Raw genomic sequence first — 24,133 nt, 5'->3', positions numbered from 1 at the left:
GAGTATATCCAGTCAGGTTTAACGGCATCCGATTCTCATTTGTAATCCTTATATGTTTCTCCTTTTATTAACTCCAGGCTGCCAGGGTATGTGAGTTCTTTTCCCACCGTTTCTGGGTTGTTTCCCTAGAGTGTGACCAGTTTATGATTCTTGTATTTAACTTTCACGGACAACGTTCTACGATTAATTTTTATTTGGTGGAGGAATACAAACATCAGGCTAAGAAGGCACTCCTATACTGCATCAGAGAAGTACTTTGCCCCCAACTCAGAACAAATTATGTATTTGGTTTTGTATTTATTAAATATTTCCTGATTACTCAAAAACATAACTCTGAAGAGGAGGGGTTATACAATTAATGTCAGACTGACCAGAAAACCGTGCGAATGCACAAAGTTGACCCATAAACTATGAGCAGTCTAATGTGATAAATTCCAGGGTGATTCAGGTGTGTTCATGGATGCAAACCACTTACTAGCATATATTTTTCAGCAAGAAATGGAGATTCCTCAGTTAGGAATTGCTTTGGATTCAAAGGTTGAAGATAACCGCTGTTACAGTTTAATTTTGTTGCTCTTAAATGAATTCTAAATATTCATACCCATGCTAATGCAATATTATCCCCATCAACTGTCCGTTTTCATCACAGGCCCTGAAACTGAGTAAATTGCTGTTGCGTATCAAACATTATTAACGAAGGGCTGTAGGGGTGGGGTGGGGTGTGCCGAGCTGACCAGAATTCTTCCCGTTTCGAGTTATTTGTTCATCTATATTTTGGCCATTTCCAAGCCCGTTCCAGGGTTTTCCACAAATTTAAGTACTTTGTGACTGGTAGTAAACTAAGTAGAAGATACGATTCTATAACTAGTTTATTATCCCTGGGTCAGCAGCTTAGGTATGCTGTTGGGAAAGGTATTTTAGCTCCTGTTTCCTCTAGATTTATTTAGCCAACAGTGTCAAAAGTGCCACTGAAACACACAACAAAACAATCATTAACATAAACGGATATAACATATGCTTTGTGATGTAAGACAAAATCGAAATAATTTTTATATTTATTACTGCAGCATTAGAAGTTATCACATCTATCTTCTGTACATTCTTCTCTCCATGTTTGTGTGCGTGTGTTGTCTGTCTTGCTCTTGAAATGAACAAAATATTGTAACTCACAAATTTAATGTGGGCCACATTACAAGCACTCTTAACCAGTTGTAACATTCATTTTCCCCAATAAATATGCATACACGCATGCACCAACCTACTTTCATGGAGACATACGTATATCTACTTACCCAGCTACCTCTCTAAATAGGTAAATACATAAATAGATGCATTGACATTTCATATTATTATTACTAGTAATAACATTATCGTTCTTACATTATGTGGCATATATTTTTGCTTAGTGCGTTTATTAGTAATATCATCATCTACTGATTGTTATTTTCGTTTTCTTAAGTCATAACTATGCCCACTTTCCAAAGGTGTGTCATTTCCGTCATCGTTACTCTCTACACTTCTAGTTTTTCCAGACAAGTCCTTCCATAAGTAATAAATACATAAAGCAGGTACGACAATCCAGATTCCATTAGGAATAAGTACAACAAAGAATTCCTGGAGTGGAGTATTTCCAGTTCTGAAATCTTTTCCACCCGCAAGTTCTAAGTACATGAGCAAGTAGAGGACAGTCTTCCAGAAGGTCATGACACAGACCGTGTAGGCCAATATCTTCGTATACTGATTGTTCCGGTAGTGCTGGAAATAAGGAACAGTAAAATAATTTTGAGACCCTAAAGATACAGTTTGTCCATCTCCTGTCAGTTATATACTTCTGATCAATCGACTGGGGTTATATGGAAAAGAGAATATTAATATAAACCAGTGTTGATATAAGTACTTTACAGGGAAGGAGAACAAGATGCCCGTGCAGATTTGACACTACCAGATACATGCAAGCGACTCATTTGTTTCTTCACTTTAGTCATTCAAGTCCAAAATGTGGATTTAGTTTAGAGATCTAGCACGTGGATTGCAGACACTTGAACAAGAAAGATAGGTAACGTGCACAAGATTGCTGGTCTCAAAAGAAGGCTAAAATACATAAATATTCCCCCGAAAAATATTTTGTTTCCCCATCAAATGTAGAGTAGTAAACAACTAGTTATTATTTATGTCAACTAAGATGGCAGAATGAGCAGCTCTGGAAATTATGAATCCTTTGAACTTGGTATTTTGCATCAACAAATCACAAAGAATATTACTTTTTAAAATATTTTTTTCTGATTTGGTGTAATGAGTAATCGTTTGAAATCAAATGACCTAGAATGTAAGAAATCTTTCTGTTGAATGTACCAACACTAAAGATTAAAACATGTATTCAAAGATGCAAAGTGAAAGTTCTTGACATTGTATATGACAGTCGTATGGCGTGGAAAAACCTAATATACATGTGAAAGAATAATTGGTTTACTGTAACAGGTTGTTGAATTAGCACTGGGCAAGGTGCATATCATCAGTTTACGTGGAAAAAAATCCTTTACCAATATAAATGAACTGCAACGGATATCAAATAAAAAATCATAGATGTGTTCTACATAGGCCCTAATGTCACAATGAAGACATTGAAACAAAACTGTAATGAGCCAGTGAGCAAACCAAAAACATTTAATAAACCATAATTAAATGAACATTTCAGAAAACATGAGATATCGTTGTTGTTGTTGCTTGGGGTTTGATGCCATTCAGATTAATGATAAGTTTCATTTTTGATCCACGATCAAAATCCATAAAGTCTGTATGTAATGAGTACATTTAATTTAAAGAACAAAATGAGTCACTAGTTCCTGAGTACAATAGCCTTTAAATCCGTTTTAAATATTTGCCATTTCAGAGTCAGAAATGTTTCACCACTGCAGCCCAAAACTCCATATAGGATCGTAATGGTGCAACATCTCATAGGAATCAATCTTGTATTTTGATGAAGAAAGTTTCAAAGATACTAAACACAAATGTTTAAAGACACTGAACACACTGTCCCCTTATATTCATAATCATGTCAGTTGATATAAGCCCTTTAATATACTTGTGTGAAAGTGTGTGCACAGAATTAAATGTTAGTATAAAAGGCGCACATCGTGTGCAGCACATGTAAGCACAATATGAATACACCATTGTTTTCACGTAATGTTTAAACGTCAATAGCCTGTGGCCAAATGTTTCAGTGTGATACAGGTAAACCTGACTCTGACCGTCTGGGTTTTAGCCGAGACAGATGTATAGTCATTATCAAAGTCCTCTTGAAAATATATTAAATAAACATCAATCATACATTTTACAGTTACAACTAGCCCTATGGCGTTGTACACATTTAATAAGGACTTCATAAAACACACACAATGATTCATATCTCGTTAATAGGGCCTTCGTTAGACAAACAGTAAATGTTATATCTCGTTTATTAGAGACTTCATAAAATAAGCAATAAGGTTTATAGCTCGTGTAATAGGGTCTTCAGACAACATGAACTAAATGTTATACCTCGTTTAAATGGGACTTCATAAAACAATCACTAAGTGTCAACCATCTAGATCCCGTATGATAATACCAAGAGATGTTTGTGCAAAGTTCTGATCCCAGGTTCACAAATTGTTTTTATTCTGCATTGTCACATATTTATTTTAAAACTGAAATTCCGACTAACTTCATTGAATGGTTTAAATTTTATACAGCTGATATGATTGGGGCGAGGGAAGGGGGCAACATGGGTGATACGTTTTGTCCACCCTTAATAATGAAGAATGGGGGCGATGGCTAAAGATGGCAGCGATAACGGCTATTTTTTACCTCATTTCTTATGGATTGAAGCATGGCTGGCATGTACAAGAGTTAAGGTGATTCATGGCTTACTTCAGCTTTCTTTGCCTCAGCTGCAACGTGATACGATACTAATCATAGAATATAAACCTCTAGAGTTTGTTGTGCAATAGACGTTAAACATTCACTTTTAGTCATAATTTGTCCAGAAGAATACATACTGTCCATCATCGAAAGAGGTCGTCAGGGTTTCCGGGCATTTGCAAGCAGAGCCTATCAATTCGCATCCATTCACTTTTGCGTTTTATGTTGTATCGAATTTGAATCAGTCCACACTACCACATATGTACGCTGATGTGCAACATGAAATAATGTTGTACATAACAATATCACATACCTATTGTGCATACAGTAAAACCTGTCTTGAGAGACCTCTGCTATGAGAGACCACCTGTCTTGAGAGACCAGGATCTCCACGCACGGATTTATTTATTATATAGTGTTATTACCTGTTATGAGAGACCACCTGTCTTGAGAGACCAATAATTTTTGGCAGAAGAGGTGGTCTTTCAAGATAGATTCTACTGTATTTGAATAAAAAGAAAGATACCAATGTGTCTCGAAACAGGAGGTCAGTGGCATAATAATTTCACTGTTTTTTTATGGAGCTACTCACATACAATTCATATGCATACGTTTCTTCTCCTTTCTTTCTTTATTGCATCATGATCATCATCATCATCATCATCATCATCATCTTTTACTGATTTAAATGGAGTCATGTGTCCTTAAGTAAGATTCGAAGGTCATGTGGTCACTAAATCGATTCTTGAAAATGCCATTAAATAGTTTTGGGAATCGATTAAATATCGTGATCATTAGTGTCCGCTCACCAACTGATAATCGATCAACAAGAGGCTCAAGTGGGCCTGATATTGTTGTTGTTGTTGGGTTTAACGCCATTTTTCAACACACGATAGGCTATACATGACGGCCAGTATTAATGGTGGAGGAAGGACCCGGGAAATCCCCAGAAAGAACCACCGACCCTCGAGAAGCTACAGGCAAGCTTTCTCACATACCCACATTGGCCGAATCCGAGACTAGCACCCACGCAGACAGAGGTGAGATGGCAGTGATCCGTGACGGAGAGCGCTTTTGACCACTTGGCCACTCGGGGCCCCTGCCTGATATTGTAAACCTGGGTAATTGACATATGTAAGATAGTGTAAGAAATTCATGTATGTATTGAAACTGTGGAGTGGAGATAAAAGTTTCTTAAACAAATAGTATACATTTTTCAGTCTTGCTACATTATCTATTAATTCTTAAACAAATAGTATACATTTTTCAGGTCTGCTACAGTGTCTATTAGTTCTTAAACGAATAGTATACATATTTCAGTTTTTCTACATTGTCTATTAATTCTTAAACGAATAGTATACATTTTCAGGCTTGCTACATTGTCTATTAAATTCTTAAACAAATAGTATACATGTTTCAGGTTTGCTACAGTGTCTATTAGTTCTTAAACGAATAGTATACATATTTCAGGTTCGCAACATTGTCTATTAGTTTTTAGAAGGATAGTATACATATGTCAGGTTTCATGCTAATACAGTTTATTTAGGTGGACAGAGTAGAGCTTATTGCTTGCATGTGTTTTTGCTATGTCCCTATTGTATTCCTTTGAAGAAAGACCTTGTCTGTATTACAAATGACATGATGCTATATGACAGATATGCACTCTCTATATAAGTAATCAAACCGGTGACACATATTGATTGATGTAAATATGAACCAACCACAATTTGCGAGAACCATGTAATGATAGTCACTAATGAAACATGCTTTCTTCTCTATGTCCAATAGGTGCTACAATTATGTGAGAAAAGTAAATATATCAACGAGCATGTGTTTAATAGTTTTACCTTGGAATGAAATAAAATGCAATCTGGTCACAAAATTCAGAACTTTTGAGATTTGTTTGCTGAGGGGGACATTTTAGGGACAGAATATTTATAGGGTCAGCATCTGGAAGATTGGAGGGTCTAGATATTGGTATTTATGACAGCAATTATCTTTGGAATTGTTTCAGTAGAAAAACCTACTGGGTATTTTAATACAAATCCAAAACGTAGAATAATTTGTTAGTAATAGCATTTTATATATGGAATTCACCTACATGTGCTAACATAAAATACAAACGTTTCAGAAGTTTCAAGATAGCGATAACATTTTAAGGTATTTAGTGGCTTTGGTTAGTTTGGCAACAAGAGCAATGTGTCTTGCCACATGAAGATTATACACAACTTTATATTTCTCTAAGCTTATCATATCCATAATATGTTTATCAAGTTAGAGTGTTATTCGTTAAATTTCTATTCCATATTTTTTTAAGCATTAGATTAGATATTAACGTTTAAACCCAAATGTGTGTGGTTTTTTTTTCTTTAGACAATTTAAATATCGTCTTTTTGTGAAATAAAAAGATCATTTGTTTAAATGTATTTGTTGAAATCATCAATATATGATTATGCAAGAGGAAGAACTCTGCATAATCCATAACCTGTGATTTTTAATAATCATTATCAGGATTATTATTTTTTATTGATTTTTTTGTGGGGGGGCGAGTTTTGCATTGTGTTAGTAACATGGGCCATATTTACTGGACAATCAGCATAATTTGTTCCAATTTGAAAGCTTCCAGTGCCAAGATATTCGCTGCCTAATTTGATCAAATGTTCAAAATAGGAATTGTTGATAGATGAATAGCAGATGACGCATGACGGAGACAGGACAACTTCATAAGCTCACCTGGACAGAGGGTCAGGTGAACTAATAAGCTATTAACTGGTTCAGACTATGGTTCAGCAACAGCAGGAATAATTTTCAAATAGATTGTGATTTATGAGATAAATGGCAGAAATCTGGATTCTGGCCAAAATCAATTTTAGATATGATCAGTTAAATGTATTTTTTACAGAAAAATAAGAATATTGGACAATTCGATTAATTCGAAGGGCGCTGAGATTACATATCCTCTCGAACAGATACATTTCGTAAAAGAAATCACTATAAAAAGAACCACATATTCATACATTATTTTTTAACATGAAGCAACATATATTTCTGATATCAAATATTAAATATTGGGTGGACGTTTTTTAAACGTATATTTGTATTAAGTGTGAGAAAAGTGTCACATGCAAACAAAGGCACAGTGAATATAAATAAGGTTATACTTACCAGTACAATCGTAACGATGTTCAAAATCACCTCCATATAATTTAAGCTGAAAATAAAAATTTAAAATAAATAAGTAGTACAGTAAATACAACTAATTAAAAATAACAAAACACTGCATTGGTCTATATAGAATTATATACGACCACACATTACAATGATAAAAAAATTGTTTAATAATGCTGTAGAGTATGTGAACATTTGAATTAAACGCCAATAATTCATGATTAGCATAGTCATAATTTTTCCTTGATAATTACCCACTCTGATTAAGGCTGTACACGAGAGGTTACTGTCCTAACCACATTCAGGCCTAAATTTTCACTCGCAAATCTATAAATAGTTTGAAAGTCTTACCTGCCAAGAACAAGTGCAATAACTAATCACAGTATTTTGTTTTCGTTTTCTACATACATGTAAGACGCTGGACAATCATTCTTAAAATATGTATTTCCAAACATACAGGTCCTAACATTTATGAGGGCCAATCCCATTTATACAGGACAATGGTGGAGAAATTAATGATGAAAGAAAAGTTCCATTGTTCGAACTAACAATATTCTCTTTAACCTGCGCCAAACAGTTTGACAGTGGTCCATCTTGTTTTTAGCAGTTCCTATTATGATGTGATTTGTACTTTATCTAAATATAAATTTGATAATACAATCGCAAGAAATACTATAAAATTATACATATTTATTTAGTAATGACAATTTTATTGAGAAAGAAAAACTTAATTAATCTTGACATATATTTACCATTTGGAAGCGGTTATAGTTAATTAATACCACATACGGTGTAACTAATGTAAGTAATGTGCTATTTGAAATAAATCCCATAATACACACCAGTTACAAGATGAAATGAATATTTTAGTGCAGCAACAACTAATCAGGGTAAGTTATCATTTTTACCCAACACAATACCCCTTGAAATCTTTCATCGAGAAAATGTTTTCCTCGTCTCAAGTTAAATATCCTAAATACCTGAATAATTAAGTTCATTTTACAATCATAATCAACTGAAAACGTTAGAGAGGACCAGCTGAGTTCTCTGCAGTTGCGTATACCTCTACAGATATATGTATATGCAATCGTTGAGAAATTGAGCAATCCATGTAACATTTGTTTATGCTTTACTTTGAATGACTTTATTTTCATTAGTATCAAATTTAATTGTTTTGATTTTGAAAACATTACATCTTAATTTTGTGGTTAATATTGAACAACGGTAAATATTAACTCTCTATAAAAAAATGTATACCTAAACATAATTCTGTTTCTTTGTGAACAAACAGGTTCAATTCCTACTGCAGTAATTAAGTTGATTAATTAAGTTACTGACTACTACGACCCAGTGTAAATGTGAAGACGTTAATCAAAGAAAATGCATCTTTTTCTTGGAGCTAACAGTAATTTAGTTTTAAGCATTTTTAAAGGCCGCAGCAAAGCATATCGTTCTCAGCAATTGGGAATTAGGCGCTACAACGAAGTTATGAAACTATACAGCTCTCAACAATCAGAGAATAGACACCACAACAAAGCCAGTGACACGAAACCTTTTTCTTAAGACCAAATCTTTGCCATATAATACAGCTCTGTCGAAATTGATTTTCATTCTCGCAACTACATGTAGTTACAGAACGTCACCGACACAGTGGTTAAAGAGCGGAAAACTTGAAGTAAAATCTCCTTCACCTGTAGGCCTTCCAGATCGCGAGAAATCATCAGATAAAACAAGTCTTTCTCCGGAAACCGCAAATGATGCTGCTGAAACTCAAGACTCAGAGGATTGCCTTGTTTTCGAGAGTATTCATTTATTATGTCTGGACATAATGCTGCTTTTTATAAATAAAAAGGACACAGACAGTAAAACAATCGGCATTTATTACAGTACTATCCGATGGTTATTACTGGAAATAAACAGTTATTGATCAGTTTCAATGTTCCTCGTCATTCATATGCCAATATATATTGCGTAGCACTATAGACATCATTGGTGTTAAAACAACAAAACCAGTTATATAATACCATTGCATAAAACAGACTGATGGGTCGTAATGACAACTTGGTTTTTATTTTGTTCTGACGGTAAATTCGTGGTCTAGATTACCCAACAATAAGACAAAAATTATATATATATATATATATATATATATATATATATATATATATATATATATATATATATATATATATATATATATATATATAGTAATTCTTTTGAAATGATGGAGATAAATGTTTGTCTAGTAGTCTAGTATACTTGTATTACCTCCACACTAAAACCAAGATAAAGTAGGAATTATGTAACAACACATTTTCTAACAAAAAGACAGTCTTACATATCATTATAAGCAGACCAGACATGTCCACGTTTCTTTCTCATTTAGTACCCTCATTACTGAAAATTGAAAATATAAGGAGACTTGAGTCTGTTGACAAGCACTATATGTATAACGAATGACAGCCCCGTTTCTTAGATATGCACGGAAAACACAGATAACAGGTATTTCTCCTGCTCGTTAAGAAAGGTAAAACTTCAATATTCAATAAGACTGATATTCAACAACAAAAAAATCCACGTATTTTTATATACTTTAGGACTAATTGCTAATAAAGCAAGACACCAAAATTTGCGTTTCAAATTTTGCTCAAGACAAAAATTTAGTTGCCTTCCTGACGAAAGATAAACCCAACTTATCAATGCTGACTAGGAAGCTAGAGGTACGGGAAACCGGCTTTTTTGTACAGCTTTAATCAGCCTTTTTTTTAAATATTGTGCTCCGAGTACTATACAAGAATTAAAAGGTTGCAATGAATATCAGTGGTTTATACAGTTCTACTCATTTACAGATACCAACCATGGTTCTATTTCTAGATTAAATGACAAGCCATGTTTCTGAACGAAATGAATCATACAAAATTAATTGTGCCAATATATAATCAACCGTAACAAACAGGCACTATATCATAATGAACAGTATTAGAAATAAAGAAAATGAATTTTTTCATTTATATGTTTTGCTGGCCTTAAAAAGGGAACTTACAGGCTCTGGGAAAATGAGAACGAATCATTCGTATCCTTGTAACGCTGGTCCACTTGCATGTATATTCGATCTATAATAATAATATCAATAATAATAATAATAATAATAGTTGAGTGAGACTACAACAGCAAATTCGTTACTCCTAAAAGCTTTTATTTTAAATGTTCTAAATACTATATGCATTAATAGAAACAATTTCTCATTGACAAGTTATAAAATGAAGTCTACCGCGATATTTTGCCGGACGAGCCCCCAATTCTTATGTTACGTGTTTAGGCTCGAATAAACAGTAACATAAGAAAGAGTGAAAACAGCGAACTTTAAGAAATATAACAAATCATTTATTTCCCTGGGAAAATACTGTAAAAATGAAAAAATATGAGAAATTACGGTTTCCAGAATAAATCCAAAATTAATACAAGATCAATCCACTAATAACAATTTTGAAGTCCTAATAGTGACATGTTCTAATGATTCCAAGTTCGAATCCCGACGAAGACTCCAAGATGGAAGGCGATGATGTATGATGTAGCCTGTACTGTTTGACGTGTACAATTCCTTGTAGAAACATAATTTATAACTCGCTCTTGGAGATCCAAACATAATTTTCAATAAATGTCCTTGTTCAAGAATTATGTATGAATACAATAATATTTCCAGAGAAACTAAATAATCTTTAGAGTCGAGATAATTTGGAGAAAAATTAACTAATAGCTCAGAAGATTATTTCTGGTCACAACAGAAGAAAACGACTTGACATCAAGTGTTTAAAAGCCCTGGACTCTCAGATATCTCTCTCTAAAAGTCACTATTAATACTAAGTATTTCGCAATCTCGGAAATGCCTAATTGCGAAATATATTGCGAAATAAAGAATGACGTGGTCATGTTTACACGTAAAAGTCACATAGTTCCTGTATGTCATTGATAAGAACCAGTCATTTTATTCATAGAAAAAAATATTTACTTGACCCTCAATCAAGGCCAGGATCTAAGTCAAAAACAGAAACACTTGTTTCTATTATTAGGTATATAAGTTAAAACTCAGGTCAAACTGAATTTTCTGGAAAATGTCAAATTCCTAGTAAACAAAATTACATTACATTGACATGTAAAGAAACTAAAACGATTCTAAAATCCACAATCAAATCAAATTAAATACAACTTAAATCAAATATAAATTAAATCTAATATATGCAACAAAATATATTTATATAACACAACAGAGCACCTTTGGTGTCTATGGATTCCTTTTTCAACGTGAACGACCAAAACCAAGAATATATGAAGCGCTGCGCAGAAAACATAACTAAATATGTATTTACATAGTATTCTTATGGCGAGACCAAAATCACAGAACCTATGTGTAATCCTGACAAAGGCAGAAAACTGTATGCTTTGAACATCCGCCTATTTACATTGTAGCAAATCGGGAGAACCATTTATAACTGACCGAAACAAAGGGAACATATCAAATTAGACCAATTATACTGGGCGCCAAGAATAACCTATCTTGTGCTGAAAAAATAGCGTTAAACCCCACAGCAACAACAACCAAATTAAACCAACCCTGCGCCATCTTCCTTTCACAAAAGATATTAACTGGGACAACATTTTGGGTTGCTATATATTGGCCACATAATATTGGTGGTGCATGCATAACCCGAAATGCTTCAAGCCGTTACAAACTGTTTTACTTGCAGTCAAGTTACATTGGAATAGCCTTCTTGCCTAACTGGAATGCTTGATTTGCCAGAATGAAATTTGTTGAAATTTAACTGATATTTTCCTGGAAATACAAACTCTTTTGGTTCCCCACAAGAAGGCATTATGTTTTGTTTACTTTATGTAATTGGGGCCCCGAGTGTCCGAGTGGTCTAAAGCGCTCACCGTTCCGGATCACTGCCATCTCACCTCTGTCTGTATGGGTTCGAGTCCAAGGCTCGGCTAGCGTGGATACGTGGGAAAGCCTGCCAGTAACTTCTCGTGGGTCGGTTCTTCCCTGTGTTTCCCAGGGTTCTTCCTCCACCAGTTATACTGGCCGCCATGTATAGCCTATCTTGTGCTGAAAAATGGCGTTAAACCCTAGAACAACAACAACAACAACTTTATGTAATTGTTCTTCATTTGTGTCAGATCTCTAAAGTCCTTAGCCATTTTATCTGACTTGATGCACTGTGCTTCGTCTAATTCATCATAATATTTCCTTGACAACAGTGGTCTCCGGAAGATCCGGTACATTGGGAAAGATTATTATTCCTTCTATAATTCATAGTAAAAGATTAATGTATATGTTTATTTAAGGGGATAAATAGCACACCATCTTATAATATCTGATACACCTCCACTCTAAAAAAAAAGGTATTAAAGATTATATGTATATACGTTACAGATACCAACCTTCTGGTATGACATCTTCATATACTATTTTTATTTAAGAAAAGGTTTATTGATTATGATGAACAATGGCATTTTGTCAAAACCAATATATGGTCTATTATTTTATATATTGTGATGTAACTGTCACCTACATTAAAAATTATCCTTTCCAATTGCTTTGAAGGTAGTTTATGTTTTACGAATGTGAATTACAAAAGACCAAATCAATGCAACGTATGCTGTTCCTCAAATTTTAAATTCAAGTTATGCGCGAAAAAGTAAAGAAAAGAAGACATGCAGATGAACAGAGAGAAACTTCCAAACGAAATTTAAATATGGTCTTCACATTCAAATGAGAAAAGATTATTACATGGGTACCAGGGTGCATGCAACGGTCCATCAGGAAGAGTGTAGGGACGGAATACACAAAATGTGGCATCATATATACATATCACGGCAGTGGCATAAAACCATTTCAATATCCATGCCTCCAGTTTATTCTCTTCTTTGAACTCTTTTGCCATTCTTGATTCCTTGGCTATGCAACCCACTAAAAATAATGTAAACATAAGGCATTAGTTCAAAGCAAATCAACACTAGCACTACTGTTAGAATCATAACTTGCCCCATTGTCCCCATCATCACACTTCAATCCCATAAAGTAAAGTTATGTATACCACCCATTTGCAAATTGTTCCCATGAAGGCAAAGAACATGAAGACATTAAATCCTTAGTGGAGAAAGGGCTCCTACAAAGGCATTAAAAAGTTAATAGAGGTGAGTAGGGTTCCCTTGAAGGCATCAGATACGTAATGGAGGTAGGTAGGATTCCCATGAAGGAATCACATACTTAATGGAGGTTGGTAGTGTTCCCATGAAGGCAACCAAATACTTATTGCAGATAGGGTCCACATGAAGGCATTAAATATTTAATGGGGGCAGGTAGGGTTTCCATGAAGGCATTAAATACTTCATGGAGGCAGGTGGGGCTTACATTATGAGATTAAATACTTACTGGAGATAGGGTTTCCATGAAGGCATTAAATACTTAATGCAGGTAGGGTTCCCATGAAGGCATTAAATACTTAATGGAGGCAGGTAGGGTTTCCATGAAGGCATTAAATACTTAATGGTGGCATGTAGGGTTTGCATGAAGGCATTAAATACTTAATGCAGGTAGGGTTTCCATGAAGGCGTTAAATAATTAATGGAGAAAGGGTTCCCATGAAGGCATTACATACTTAATGCAGGTAGATAAGGTTTCCATGAAGGCATTAAATACTTAATGGAGGCAGGTAGGGTTTCCATGAAGGCATTAAATACTTAATGGTGGCATGTAGGGTTTGCATGAAGGCATTAAATACTTAATGCAGGTAGGGTTTCCATGAAGGCGTTAAATAATTAATGGAGAAAGGGTTCCCATGAAGGCATTACATACTTAATGCAGGTAGATAAGGTTTCCATGAAGGCATTAAATACTTAATGGAGGTAGACAGGGTTTCCATGAAGGAATTAAATATTTAATGGAGAAAGGTTCCCACGAAGGCATTAAATACTTAATGGATGTATGGAGGGTTTTCATGAATGCGTTACATACTTAATGGAGTTAGGTAGGGTTTCCATGAAGGCATTAAATACTTCATGGAGGTAGGTAGGGTTTGCAATACGGCATTAAATAATGAACGTAGCGATTACGACAGCATACTACCCACATCTGAACCGATCAGAAATGTTTTAAAAATACTATGATGATATATTTTCATTTCTTTGTGTTTGCAACATTTAGTGAAGAAGTATAGTATTATAGAAAATGTGAAAACTAATAACAATTTGCAGCCACCGTCTCATTCTTACAGCGATATCGTTTCTTGCATTTGTTATCAGTCAAGTGATACTGCATCACTGAAAGCAATGGCAGATGGTTATTTAACAGTGCTCGAGTTCTGGACTGTGATGAAGTGTGAAAGTGACCACTAAGGAGGATACAAATATATAGTTTACTATTGAGATTTAGAAGTTTCGTTCTCTTCCATTCCTCAATGTTGTTTTTATACTACACGATAGTATACCTCTTATGTTCGAATTTTTAATGATTTTGTATGAAAAATGTAGTGATGATCTGTATCAATCTTGGGTATTGTATACTTGATATATCTATATTTAATTACTAAATAGACCAGATTTAGGTAATCCATCACATTAACCACTGTTCTGGACAGAACAACACAGTGCAATCAACGATTGCATGGCTTACCTGTAATGAAACTTTTCTTTGTATTTAATAGCCATTGCAAACATTTATTATTATGCAGAAACTAAAATGATCTTAACAACAGTATGTTAGCCCCTTTTTAGAAAAAGCTGTGGGTGTTGTTTTTTTTTTTTTTTGCTTTCTTATCTTCAATTTTAGAAATCTTGTCACTACACAGCCAGCGTTTAAAGGTATGACGCTAATAAAGATGCATTTAAATGTGTGATGCTAATAAAGATGCATTTAAAGGTGTGGTACTAATAAAGATGCATTTAAAGGTATGATGCTAATAAAGATGCATTTAAAGGTGTGTTACTAATAAAGATGCATTTAAAGGTGTGTTACTAATAAAGATGCATTTAAAGGTGTGGTACTAACAAAGATGCATTTAAAGGTATGATGCTAATAAAGATGTATTTAAAGGTATGGTATAAAAAAGATGCATTTAAAGGTATGGTACTAATAAAGATGCATTTAAAGGTGTGTTACTAATAAAGATGCATTTAAAGGTATGGTACTAATAAAGATGCATTTAAAGGTATGATGCTAATAAAGATGCATTTAAAGGTATGGTACTAATAAAGATGCATTTAAAGGTGTGATGCTAATAAAGATGCATTTAAAGGTGTGTTACTAATAAAGATGCATTTAAAGGTATGGTACTAATAAAGATGCATTTAAAGGTGTGTTACTAATAAAGATGCATTTAAAGGTGTGGTACTAATAAAGATGCATTTAAAGGTGTGATGCTAATAAAGATGCAGTCAGGGCTCACAAACACCATTCGTTATATTCCTCCTGGATGGATGGGTGAGTGGGAGAATAAAAATCCGCTACAAGCTGCGTCAATTTCAAAGTGGGAATTAAAATCATCAACATGTTGTGTAGGGGTTTCACATCTAATTCTCGATAACTTGAAGTTGCTCAGTAATTTAGGCATTATGCCGGTGTTTGTGAAGTTTTCGTTTCTACGAGCTATGACTCATCTTTCTGAGTTAGATCTCTGCGTAGTAAATAAACATAAAATGCCATTTTTTTGTAATTTGTCTTCAGATTATTGTATCTGTCAGTGAATAGGATAGCACGAATAATAACACCCTCCTCTATCCCAATGATTAAGGAAGTAGAGGAGTTTGTTATCATTCGTTTTTTACTGATAGCAACTAATGGCTGTTTTGCTCCGATCACCGGTATTTTTACGATTAAAGCTTTGATATTTTGTTACGCCAAAAGGAACACGCTAGCGGATAGTTTTTATAAGAATGTAAATGAGTCCAAATAACATTCATCGCAGCTGTATTGCGTGTTACGAACAGGCACCAATTTTATTTAGAACTAGCAAGGCAACTCATGTCAACATGGGGGGGGGGGAGGACGGGTTTCAACACGTGCTCCTCTTAATGACATGATGAATCTGACTTTCTCCAAGTTGTAGCGACTGTGAGCAGTTTCTGTTTCCGAGAATAAGTATGCTGAAAATTATGTGTCCTTTTACAAACATTGCACAACTTTCATTTAATATTTTCAACTTCTTGTACAACAAAATTGAATCTGAAAGAAATGGATGTATGTATGTACGGGTAGGTGTGTTACAGCTACATAATTCTGGAAGTCATGTGACTAGCAATGCAAATAGAAAGTGCTTAGTCAAACGGCCTTAACGAAATAGTCCGTTTAATCTGTCAACGATTTAAGGATATAAAAATAGCACAGTTGTAATTGCTGACTAGACAAATTATTTACCTATCGATTACATGCAGGTGGGGTTGTATGTAAGGTTGTTTATATTTGCTAGACCCGTTAGCTTCTACCATATGCCACCACTCTGCGGTGAGGGCAAATTCCAACTTTTCGATAGGCGATGAGCTCTGGCCAGGGCCAGATTAACCCATACCTTAGTAAGGTCATAGCCTTGGGTTCCCTTATGTTTTGGTACTCCATTTCCATATTAAATTAACAGCGCAGTGACTGTCCTTCTCTTAGCCTTTGGCCCCTCATAACTTTAACTCGGCGATGACTCTGACACTATGCACCAACATAAATATGAAATGTTTAATTTTCTTTTAGTTTTTGTTTCATACACTATTTCTCTTGCTTCATCTTTGGTATTCGACGAAAGAGCCAATTGTCTCCTTGTTCAACGTTGAGATTACTTTAAAGGTGGTCCTAAATCCACGGAAGATGACCTACGTTCTAAAAGACCTTAGTCTCTGAATGCTGCGCGGGAAGTATATGTTGTGAAGGGAGCAATTTATAAAGATACTAGATATACAGAGGAAGATAGTTCTATTATCAACATTTTTTAAAGACTAGTGAAAAACATACTCGATTTAAAATAATCAAACAACTACTCGCCATACATGAAAAGAATCGCCAGAGACGTTTTTTTTTTTTAATGAGACAGTCACATGAAGATTTAATTTTGAAGACGACACAAGAGCCAATAGGATTGTCTGCATGGGTGAAAACGAGTTGAGATTATTTATTACTCGACGCAGTCGGATTATCAAAAGATTTTATACGCATTTTTTTTTTAACAATGCGAAAGGCATGGTGGTTCAGGTACCTGTGTCTCATTCTGCATATTGTCACTGGACATTATTCTTCCTCAAAGAAGTGCTGCCAAAAGTAGCTGAAAACTAGCCAGTCACCTGTCCGAGCACCGATACATGAAGTATTTATCTCCTGCATGACAACACACCCCACAAATCTACCAGCGTGCCAAGCTTTATGAAGGAGCATAACATGCAAACTATGTCAAAGCCTCCATATAACCCTGTTTTGGCTCTTAGTGACTTGTATAGGATGCACTGACGTATTGCTCAATAATAAAGAACATTGTTGTACAGCTCACTAATATTTTGAACTTTCTTTTAACCACCGCTCCCGCGAAAAACATCATCGTAAGTACCAAAGAAAGCTTTAATTAAAAGACAAAAGACTGAACTTCGCATTTGGTAAATTACTCAGCAGTAGCTTTATATCATTGTAACTAATGAAAGAGGTACTTTTATTTCAAGGGATTGTGGTGGGTGGGGTACATTGTGTATAAGTAAACCAAATAAGCTTTCCACTGACACCTCTCTCCAATTATTGATTCCTGGAGAGTTGTGAATTTGCAAATTGGTCCTCTTTTTCTTACTTTTGGCACCCTAGCGTTCCAAGCATTTTAAAAAAAAATAATAATAATCTTCCTCAATTAAAACGGTTTAAATATTAAGAAAATAAAAATAAGTTTAAATGACCGACTTGAAGTACTGTATCAGTGTACAGGTGAGAGAAAAATTTAAAAAAATATTTAAAAAAAAGTCTTGTCACGGAGCTATGCACTGCCAGGGCAGATGTATGTAGCTTAAAATCTTTGCAGCGAACTTGAAAGACTGGATGACAAATACACATCATTAACCCTGTAAATGGTCGAAGTCACAACAAGCCATGTGAGATACATCTGCAAACATTAATCCAGTTCGTATGTTCAAATCATGGATACTAATCTAGAGAGAAACGGACTTACGTGTGATTACGTCTGATTTATCGAGGAGTTGCGGCCCAAGGCATGGTATGGTTTGGTTTTGTGTTGTTTAAGTCAATTTTCAGCACATGGTAGGCTACACATGGCGGCCAGTATATAATTGGTGGAAGAAGAACCATGAAACCCCTGTAAGAACTACTAACCCACAGGAAGCTAAAGCTTTCTCAAATACCCATGTTGGCCGAGTAGAGAATCGAACTCACTCAGACAGCGGTGAGATATTTCAGTGATATGTAAAGTCGAACGACTTTTCTGCCCCTTGAGTCCCCAGCCAAAGGCATGGACAAACATGCATGAAAATAACACTGTACGTCGTCTTCATAAGTTAACATGTTCAGATAATCTTCATCTCTTTCCGATGCAAGTTGAATAACTCACACTCTCTTGAAGAGACTCGTAGTGATACTTCCCAGAACGGTAACTGTTGGACTGACGAACATCCAGCGATATGTGCAAAAACAAATTCTTATCAAATACTGAAGAAAAAAAAACACTTTACTCAATGTGCTTTTAACAATCAATGAAATAAACTGCACGCTTAATATTTGATGTTATTAATGCTACTTTTAATTGAACATTGAAAAAATTATTCGGTTTCGTTAGCCTGAAACTGTTATATACGTTTCTGTTAGTGATGACACGTCATCTACTCACTGCGACTTCACTGACTTCATCTTAATGTAATAACAACCACTGGCTTGAGAGGAAGTTCCGGCTAAAATTTAACGTACGGGATACCTATGGCTTAACTCATGTTTCCGGTAGGTAAAGCATTTGCTTACCGGTTTTACCTTCAAATTGCCTTAAATTTTAAAATTCCGTTATCATAAAAAGTTTCCAAAATTATTATAGGAAAATCTTTGATATTAAATTTAAACAATTATTGGCAAGAAATATTGAAATTCTAAAACAAGAATGGCTTGCTTAAAGAATTTTGTTCACATTCAGACAAAAACAAATTTGGATAAAATAGATCCTGGCACCAATTCAGCTGGCCTAATAATGGCTTTGGATGGCAAAATAATACAGACTTAATATGATCGTGAGAAATATTGCTAAATTCTTCTTCTAACGTTCAAATTAGGCATTATGAAGATGTGTGAAATCATTGTCACTTGTTAAACCTTTGAGTTTAATGCATCACTGTCTTTGATGCCTTTTATTAAATCTTGAGCAGTCAGTTACTTTGAAATGAGTTATCGCTTGGCCGCTCCGGTGGCATAGCGGTAGAGCGTCTGGCTCGGATGCTGGAGGTCGCGGTTTCGAATCTAGACCGAGTGATACAAAAGACTTCAAAATGGCACTAACAGCTGCCTCGCTTGGCGCTCAGCATTAAGATGTTAGTGTTAGGACTGGTCGGCCTGGTGTCAGGATAATGTGACTGGGTAGGACATCATGCTACATGTCTGCGGCATAATGCCCCAGTGCTAAACACCATTATAAACTGTCACACTGCAGACATCGTGGCGATATGACTGCAAAATTGTTAAAGCTACGTTAAAAATCTAAATCACACACACATACACACACATGAGTTTTCGCTTGAAAAATGAAGCAATGACGCATATACAATTGTTTTGCTCAGACATTTGCTGCCTATTTTCAGTTTTCAATTGTAGCTAAGCCATACTTACTGAGAATTAGAGAAACGTGCGCTTTTAGAAATATACCCTATACCGATCTTTTAACACGTACTCTATATTATCAAAAAATGAATCCTAAATATTAAACATATTTTCCCGGCACTGGCTTACACGCACGCACGCGCAAGCGTACGAAGATTTCAGTAAACTTGGCAAACAAAACACATTGAATTGTCTATCGAGATATGTTATGTGTAAATCTTCCCTGCGGATGTCCTTGAGTCGCATATACAGTCAACTTTGCTTCAATGAATCGTATAATAAGGTAGTGTCCCAAAAATCAGGTGATATTCGTCCGCTTATGATATTGTACATGAAGTCATAACTCCTATGTGCATACAGGTAAATTAGTTAAAGCTGTAATGTCAATGCCCCCTCTACAGTGAATGCTCCATTACACTTTTATTTTAATTGATTACAAGGCCAGCAAAACCTACACGATATAGATTTTAAAGTTGGTAAGGACAATTATTTCGCTCCAAAGTCTTTCAGTTAAACAATAATAACAATAATTTCCTACCAAACAGTCGATATATATTGTTTGTAGAGGCCTGTATTGTGTAATGACTCTTGGCTATCGGGAACAGTGTATGAGCATATATATATATATATATATATATATATATATATATATATATATATATATATATATATATATATATATATATATATATATATATATATATAAGGGTAGGATGGATCTGGTTTAAGTCAGCCCCAGCAATTTGTGTTTTTGAAAATGAATTGTATTTGCAGTGAAGAAAAGAAGTTGGCTAGTTACGAAAAGCAAACAGTTCACTTTTGAACTCAAACCCCTTTTGAAAAACATGCAGGTTTCGCTTCTGTTATAACGATCTGCTTTAAGAGCTATTGGAAATGCAGAATTCAGGAGAGGTGTGTGTGTGTGTGTGTGTGTGTGTGTGTGTGTGTGTGTGTGTGATTTCGATTTTTAGCGTATCTTTAACAATTTTTCAGTCATATCGCTGCGATGTCTGCTGTGTGACAGTTTATAGTGATGTCTAGCACTGGGGCATCAGGCCGCAGACATGTAGCATGATGTCCTTGCCAGTCACATTATCCTGACACCAGGCCGACCAGTCCTAAACTAACCTCTTAATACTGAGCGCCAAGCGAGGCAGCTGTAAGTACCAATTTTGTAAGTCTTTGGTGTGACTCGGCCAGGGTTCAAACCCGCGACGGCCCGCATCCGAGGCGGACGCTGTAACCACTAGGCCATCGGTGCGGTCTGGTGAGGGATGATGCTCTGGTTTTGAACAAATGGCTACAAATTATATATAATTAGTGCTGCCCAGTTTCGTTCAGTGAAGTATCATGCACCATTTAGCAGTGAGTATATCAAAGAATAACATAACATAAAAACAATTCCATACTTTTTGTCGACAGAGTCTGATGCAGATTACAGCAATATGGAGCATGTATGTGGCTAAAATGAAATGACACTGACATTTATTAATAATCGATTTAGTGGCAGGTCGATTTTGAATAAAACTCGTGTAAATTTAACATGCACTTTTATCTGCATACGTTGTTTGAAAATAAAACGGATTCCAGCCCGTCCTGAACAACTTTGACAGTAGTGCCTACAAGATGGTACGAAGGCCTGTATTGGCCATAATCATTTTATAACACATTTTTCCTTGCATTTTGGTAATAATAACAATGTTGTGCAAACTCAAGAGTATGGAATATTCATAGTCTATGTTCACGTGTCTTTGTGTTGATACTGGGATATTTATTGTACTGCAATTGCTAATTCAGTTTTCTAAACCTTATTAAATAATGAATTTTGAGTTTAAATCTCTAACAACTTTTTTTTGGTATCCTATGGGTTCAAGGCAAAACGTACGAAATCTAAGACTTTGGTTTAATATTTCCCTTTTTCTAGACCACCAGCAACATCAAACTTCCTCAATGTATCCTGGTTTCTAAAGCAACCATGTCTTTGCAAATGACTACACTGTACAACGATAAAACCAATTTGTCCACGATAGTGTTCCATTGACATACAAAAAACAACACCAACCTCAAAAAAATACAAATATCAATAAATCATCACTAATATATGCGTAACTTTATACATGTAAGCGCAACTCTTTTTATATATGTGGTTTATTGGACACACAGTACAATCTAATGTAGAAAAGCACATGGATATATACATGAATGTATGTCATATTCACACATTTACATTATTTTCATCTAGGGCCAACAACATAAGTGACAAGTATTTTTTGTTTGATATCACCATGTCAATACGACCATCCATACAAGAGAAGCAGTTATAGCGGGATTTTCAAGATGGACACTGGAGGCAAAGTTGGTGGTCTGAAAGTCAACACTTTCAGTATGGACCATCTACGTAAGTAGAATAAAACACATATCGAGACGAACATCTTTTGTGAGGGGAAAGGATGAAAAAAAATGTTCAATATAGGCGCCGCTGCGACCATACTGGATGGGAGCTGTTCTCATGGAGAACCAACTAGATATCATAAGAAGTCAAGTAGCGAAAATCCCGTGTCGTAGAAACGTCCATTACGGAGGGGAAGCGATAACAAACCTTTCAAGTTGCCGCCGTGGTGGCCATGCTGGATGTCTTTGGGGGTATTATTTTTATTCAGACAGAGATAAACACTGGGATGAATGTGTGACTAAAGTTTCATGGCGGGCCTCTTAGTAACTTAGGGGGAGAAGAGATAATAAGATTTTGGTAATGGTCAGAAGGACGTCAGACGAAGAACGATAGGCCATCGCACACATTTTTCACGTATTTATCAGTGAAGCTAATACTTCTGTGTTGTGACTTCTGAATATACGAGCATTAACTGAAATATGTTTGCGAGCCAGAGGGTGTGTTGATCACCACAACCTTTTTGCCCCCCCCCCCCAATTTCTTGTGTGTATGTGAGAGAGAGAGAGAGAGAGAGACTGTTTTATGCTTACCGTGTTAGCTTCAAGCCTCTGCAAATCTGACAGATTATGGAAGAGTTAATTATGTTTCTATAAATAAATCTTTCGACAAGCCGTATAGTATAGTGTTTCACTGTATGACCTGGATTTCGAACTAGGCTATCTTAAAAGTTAAGATAGCTAACAATCTACAACTGGGTTCCTGTTACGTACATAATTCGCCTATGGGGGAGAACAAAGAATAGGCCCCATTGATAACAACACACCGGTATATTTGTCAGGAGTAACCTAGTGACTTAGGTAGAAACCGTGCACTAGCTTTTATCTACCCTGTATTAAGTCCTGTGCAACGTTAACGATCAAATAAGTACTCGTGTACCAAGAAAAAAACCCAAAATATAAATTTTTATCACGAAACAGAATTTGAACAGCGATGAGACACACACACACACACTGAGGGGTATCATATATTTAATTCACTGTCTTGAAATTAGCATTTTAATGTTTTACATTATTTTGTGGGTTTGTAAAATTTCGAACAGAAACAGTTAATTTGAAACTTGACATTGAAATGCCACAAAGAAATAGTTAAATAATAAAATATAATTGCAACTTTAAATTTTTCCATAGTGTGTGTGTGTGTGTGTGTGTGTGTGATTTGGATCTTTAACGTAGATTTAACAATTTTTCAGTCATATCGCTACGATGTCTGTTTTTAGTGATGTCTAGTGCTGGTTATAGCTACCATGTCCCACCCAGTCACATTATCCTGTCACCGGGCCGACCAGTCCTAATACTAATCTCTTAATCTGAGCGCCTAGCGAGGCAGCTGCTGGTACCATTTAAAAAAAAAATAAGTCTTGGGTATGACTCGGCTGGGGTTCGAACCCACGATCTCAAGCATCCGACGTGGGTCCTTAAACCGCTTAGGCCGGTGGAGCGGTCTTTCCCATATCAATGGTCAAATAACAACACAAAAAATGGTTGACCATTAAGCTTATATACATACATTCGCCTGACAACGTTAACATTAAAACTAACACAGTACTTGTATGATATTATCCGCACAAATAAAAATGTCACTGTTTAGAAAAAGTGGGTAAAAGTGGAAATGCGTTTTGTATCCATACATCATTATCGGAGAACAAAGAGCTGATAATATCGGGACATTGTTTTAAAACAAATACAAAAAATACATTTTTAGACTATCTAGCAGAACGAAAGCGAAGAACGGTAATTAACAATTTATTTTTATCCTGAGACAAACATGTAGTTATTTAAACAACTCAG

At 35.3% G+C, this 24,133-nt stretch overlaps 1 protein-coding gene across 1 annotated transcript; it reads right to left on the bottom strand.

The window, feature by feature from the left end:
- Positions 1–1,043: 1,043 nt before the first annotated feature.
- On the bottom strand, positions 1,044–23,097 carry LOC149797490 (uncharacterized). Its single transcript, XM_089962300.1, has 5 exons — positions 22,877–23,097; positions 12,857–13,036; positions 10,109–10,178; positions 7,063–7,108; positions 1,044–1,755 (listed from the first exon to the last, which is right to left on the bottom strand). Exons 2-5 carry the CDS (start codon positions 13,008–13,010, stop codon positions 1,441–1,443), a joined length of 585 nt encoding a protein of 194 aa, XP_089818426.1. The 5' UTR covers positions 13,011–13,036; positions 22,877–23,097; the 3' UTR covers positions 1,044–1,440.
- Between the last annotated feature and the right edge of the window lie 1,036 nt (positions 23,098–24,133).

This window comes from Sinohyriopsis cumingii, chromosome 6, assembly GCF_028554795.1.
Source record: "Sinohyriopsis cumingii isolate HCF-2022 chromosome 6, ASM2855479v2, whole genome shotgun sequence".
NCBI classification, from domain to species: domain Eukaryota; kingdom Metazoa; phylum Mollusca; class Bivalvia; order Unionida; family Unionidae; genus Sinohyriopsis; species Sinohyriopsis cumingii.
Note: the sequence above shows the minus strand (reverse complement) of the source record. Positions and strands in the feature narration are given on the sequence as shown.

What these genes read in the sequence shown, in the direction of transcription:
- LOC149797490 (XM_089962300.1), bottom strand. Translation starts at nt 13,010, where the DNA reads ATGGCAAAAGAGTTCAAAGAAGAGAATAAACTGGAGGCATGGATATTG. An exon ending in TTCTCATTTTCCCAGAGCCT is followed by an intron (nt 7,109 to 10,108) that starts GTAAGTTCCCTT and finishes TTTTATTTTCAG; the next exon opens with CTTAAATTATATGGAGGTGA. An exon ending in ACATCGTTACGATTGTACTG is followed by an intron (nt 1,756 to 7,062) that starts GTAAGTATAACC and finishes CCTTATTTCCAG; the next exon opens with CACTACCGGAACAATCAGTA.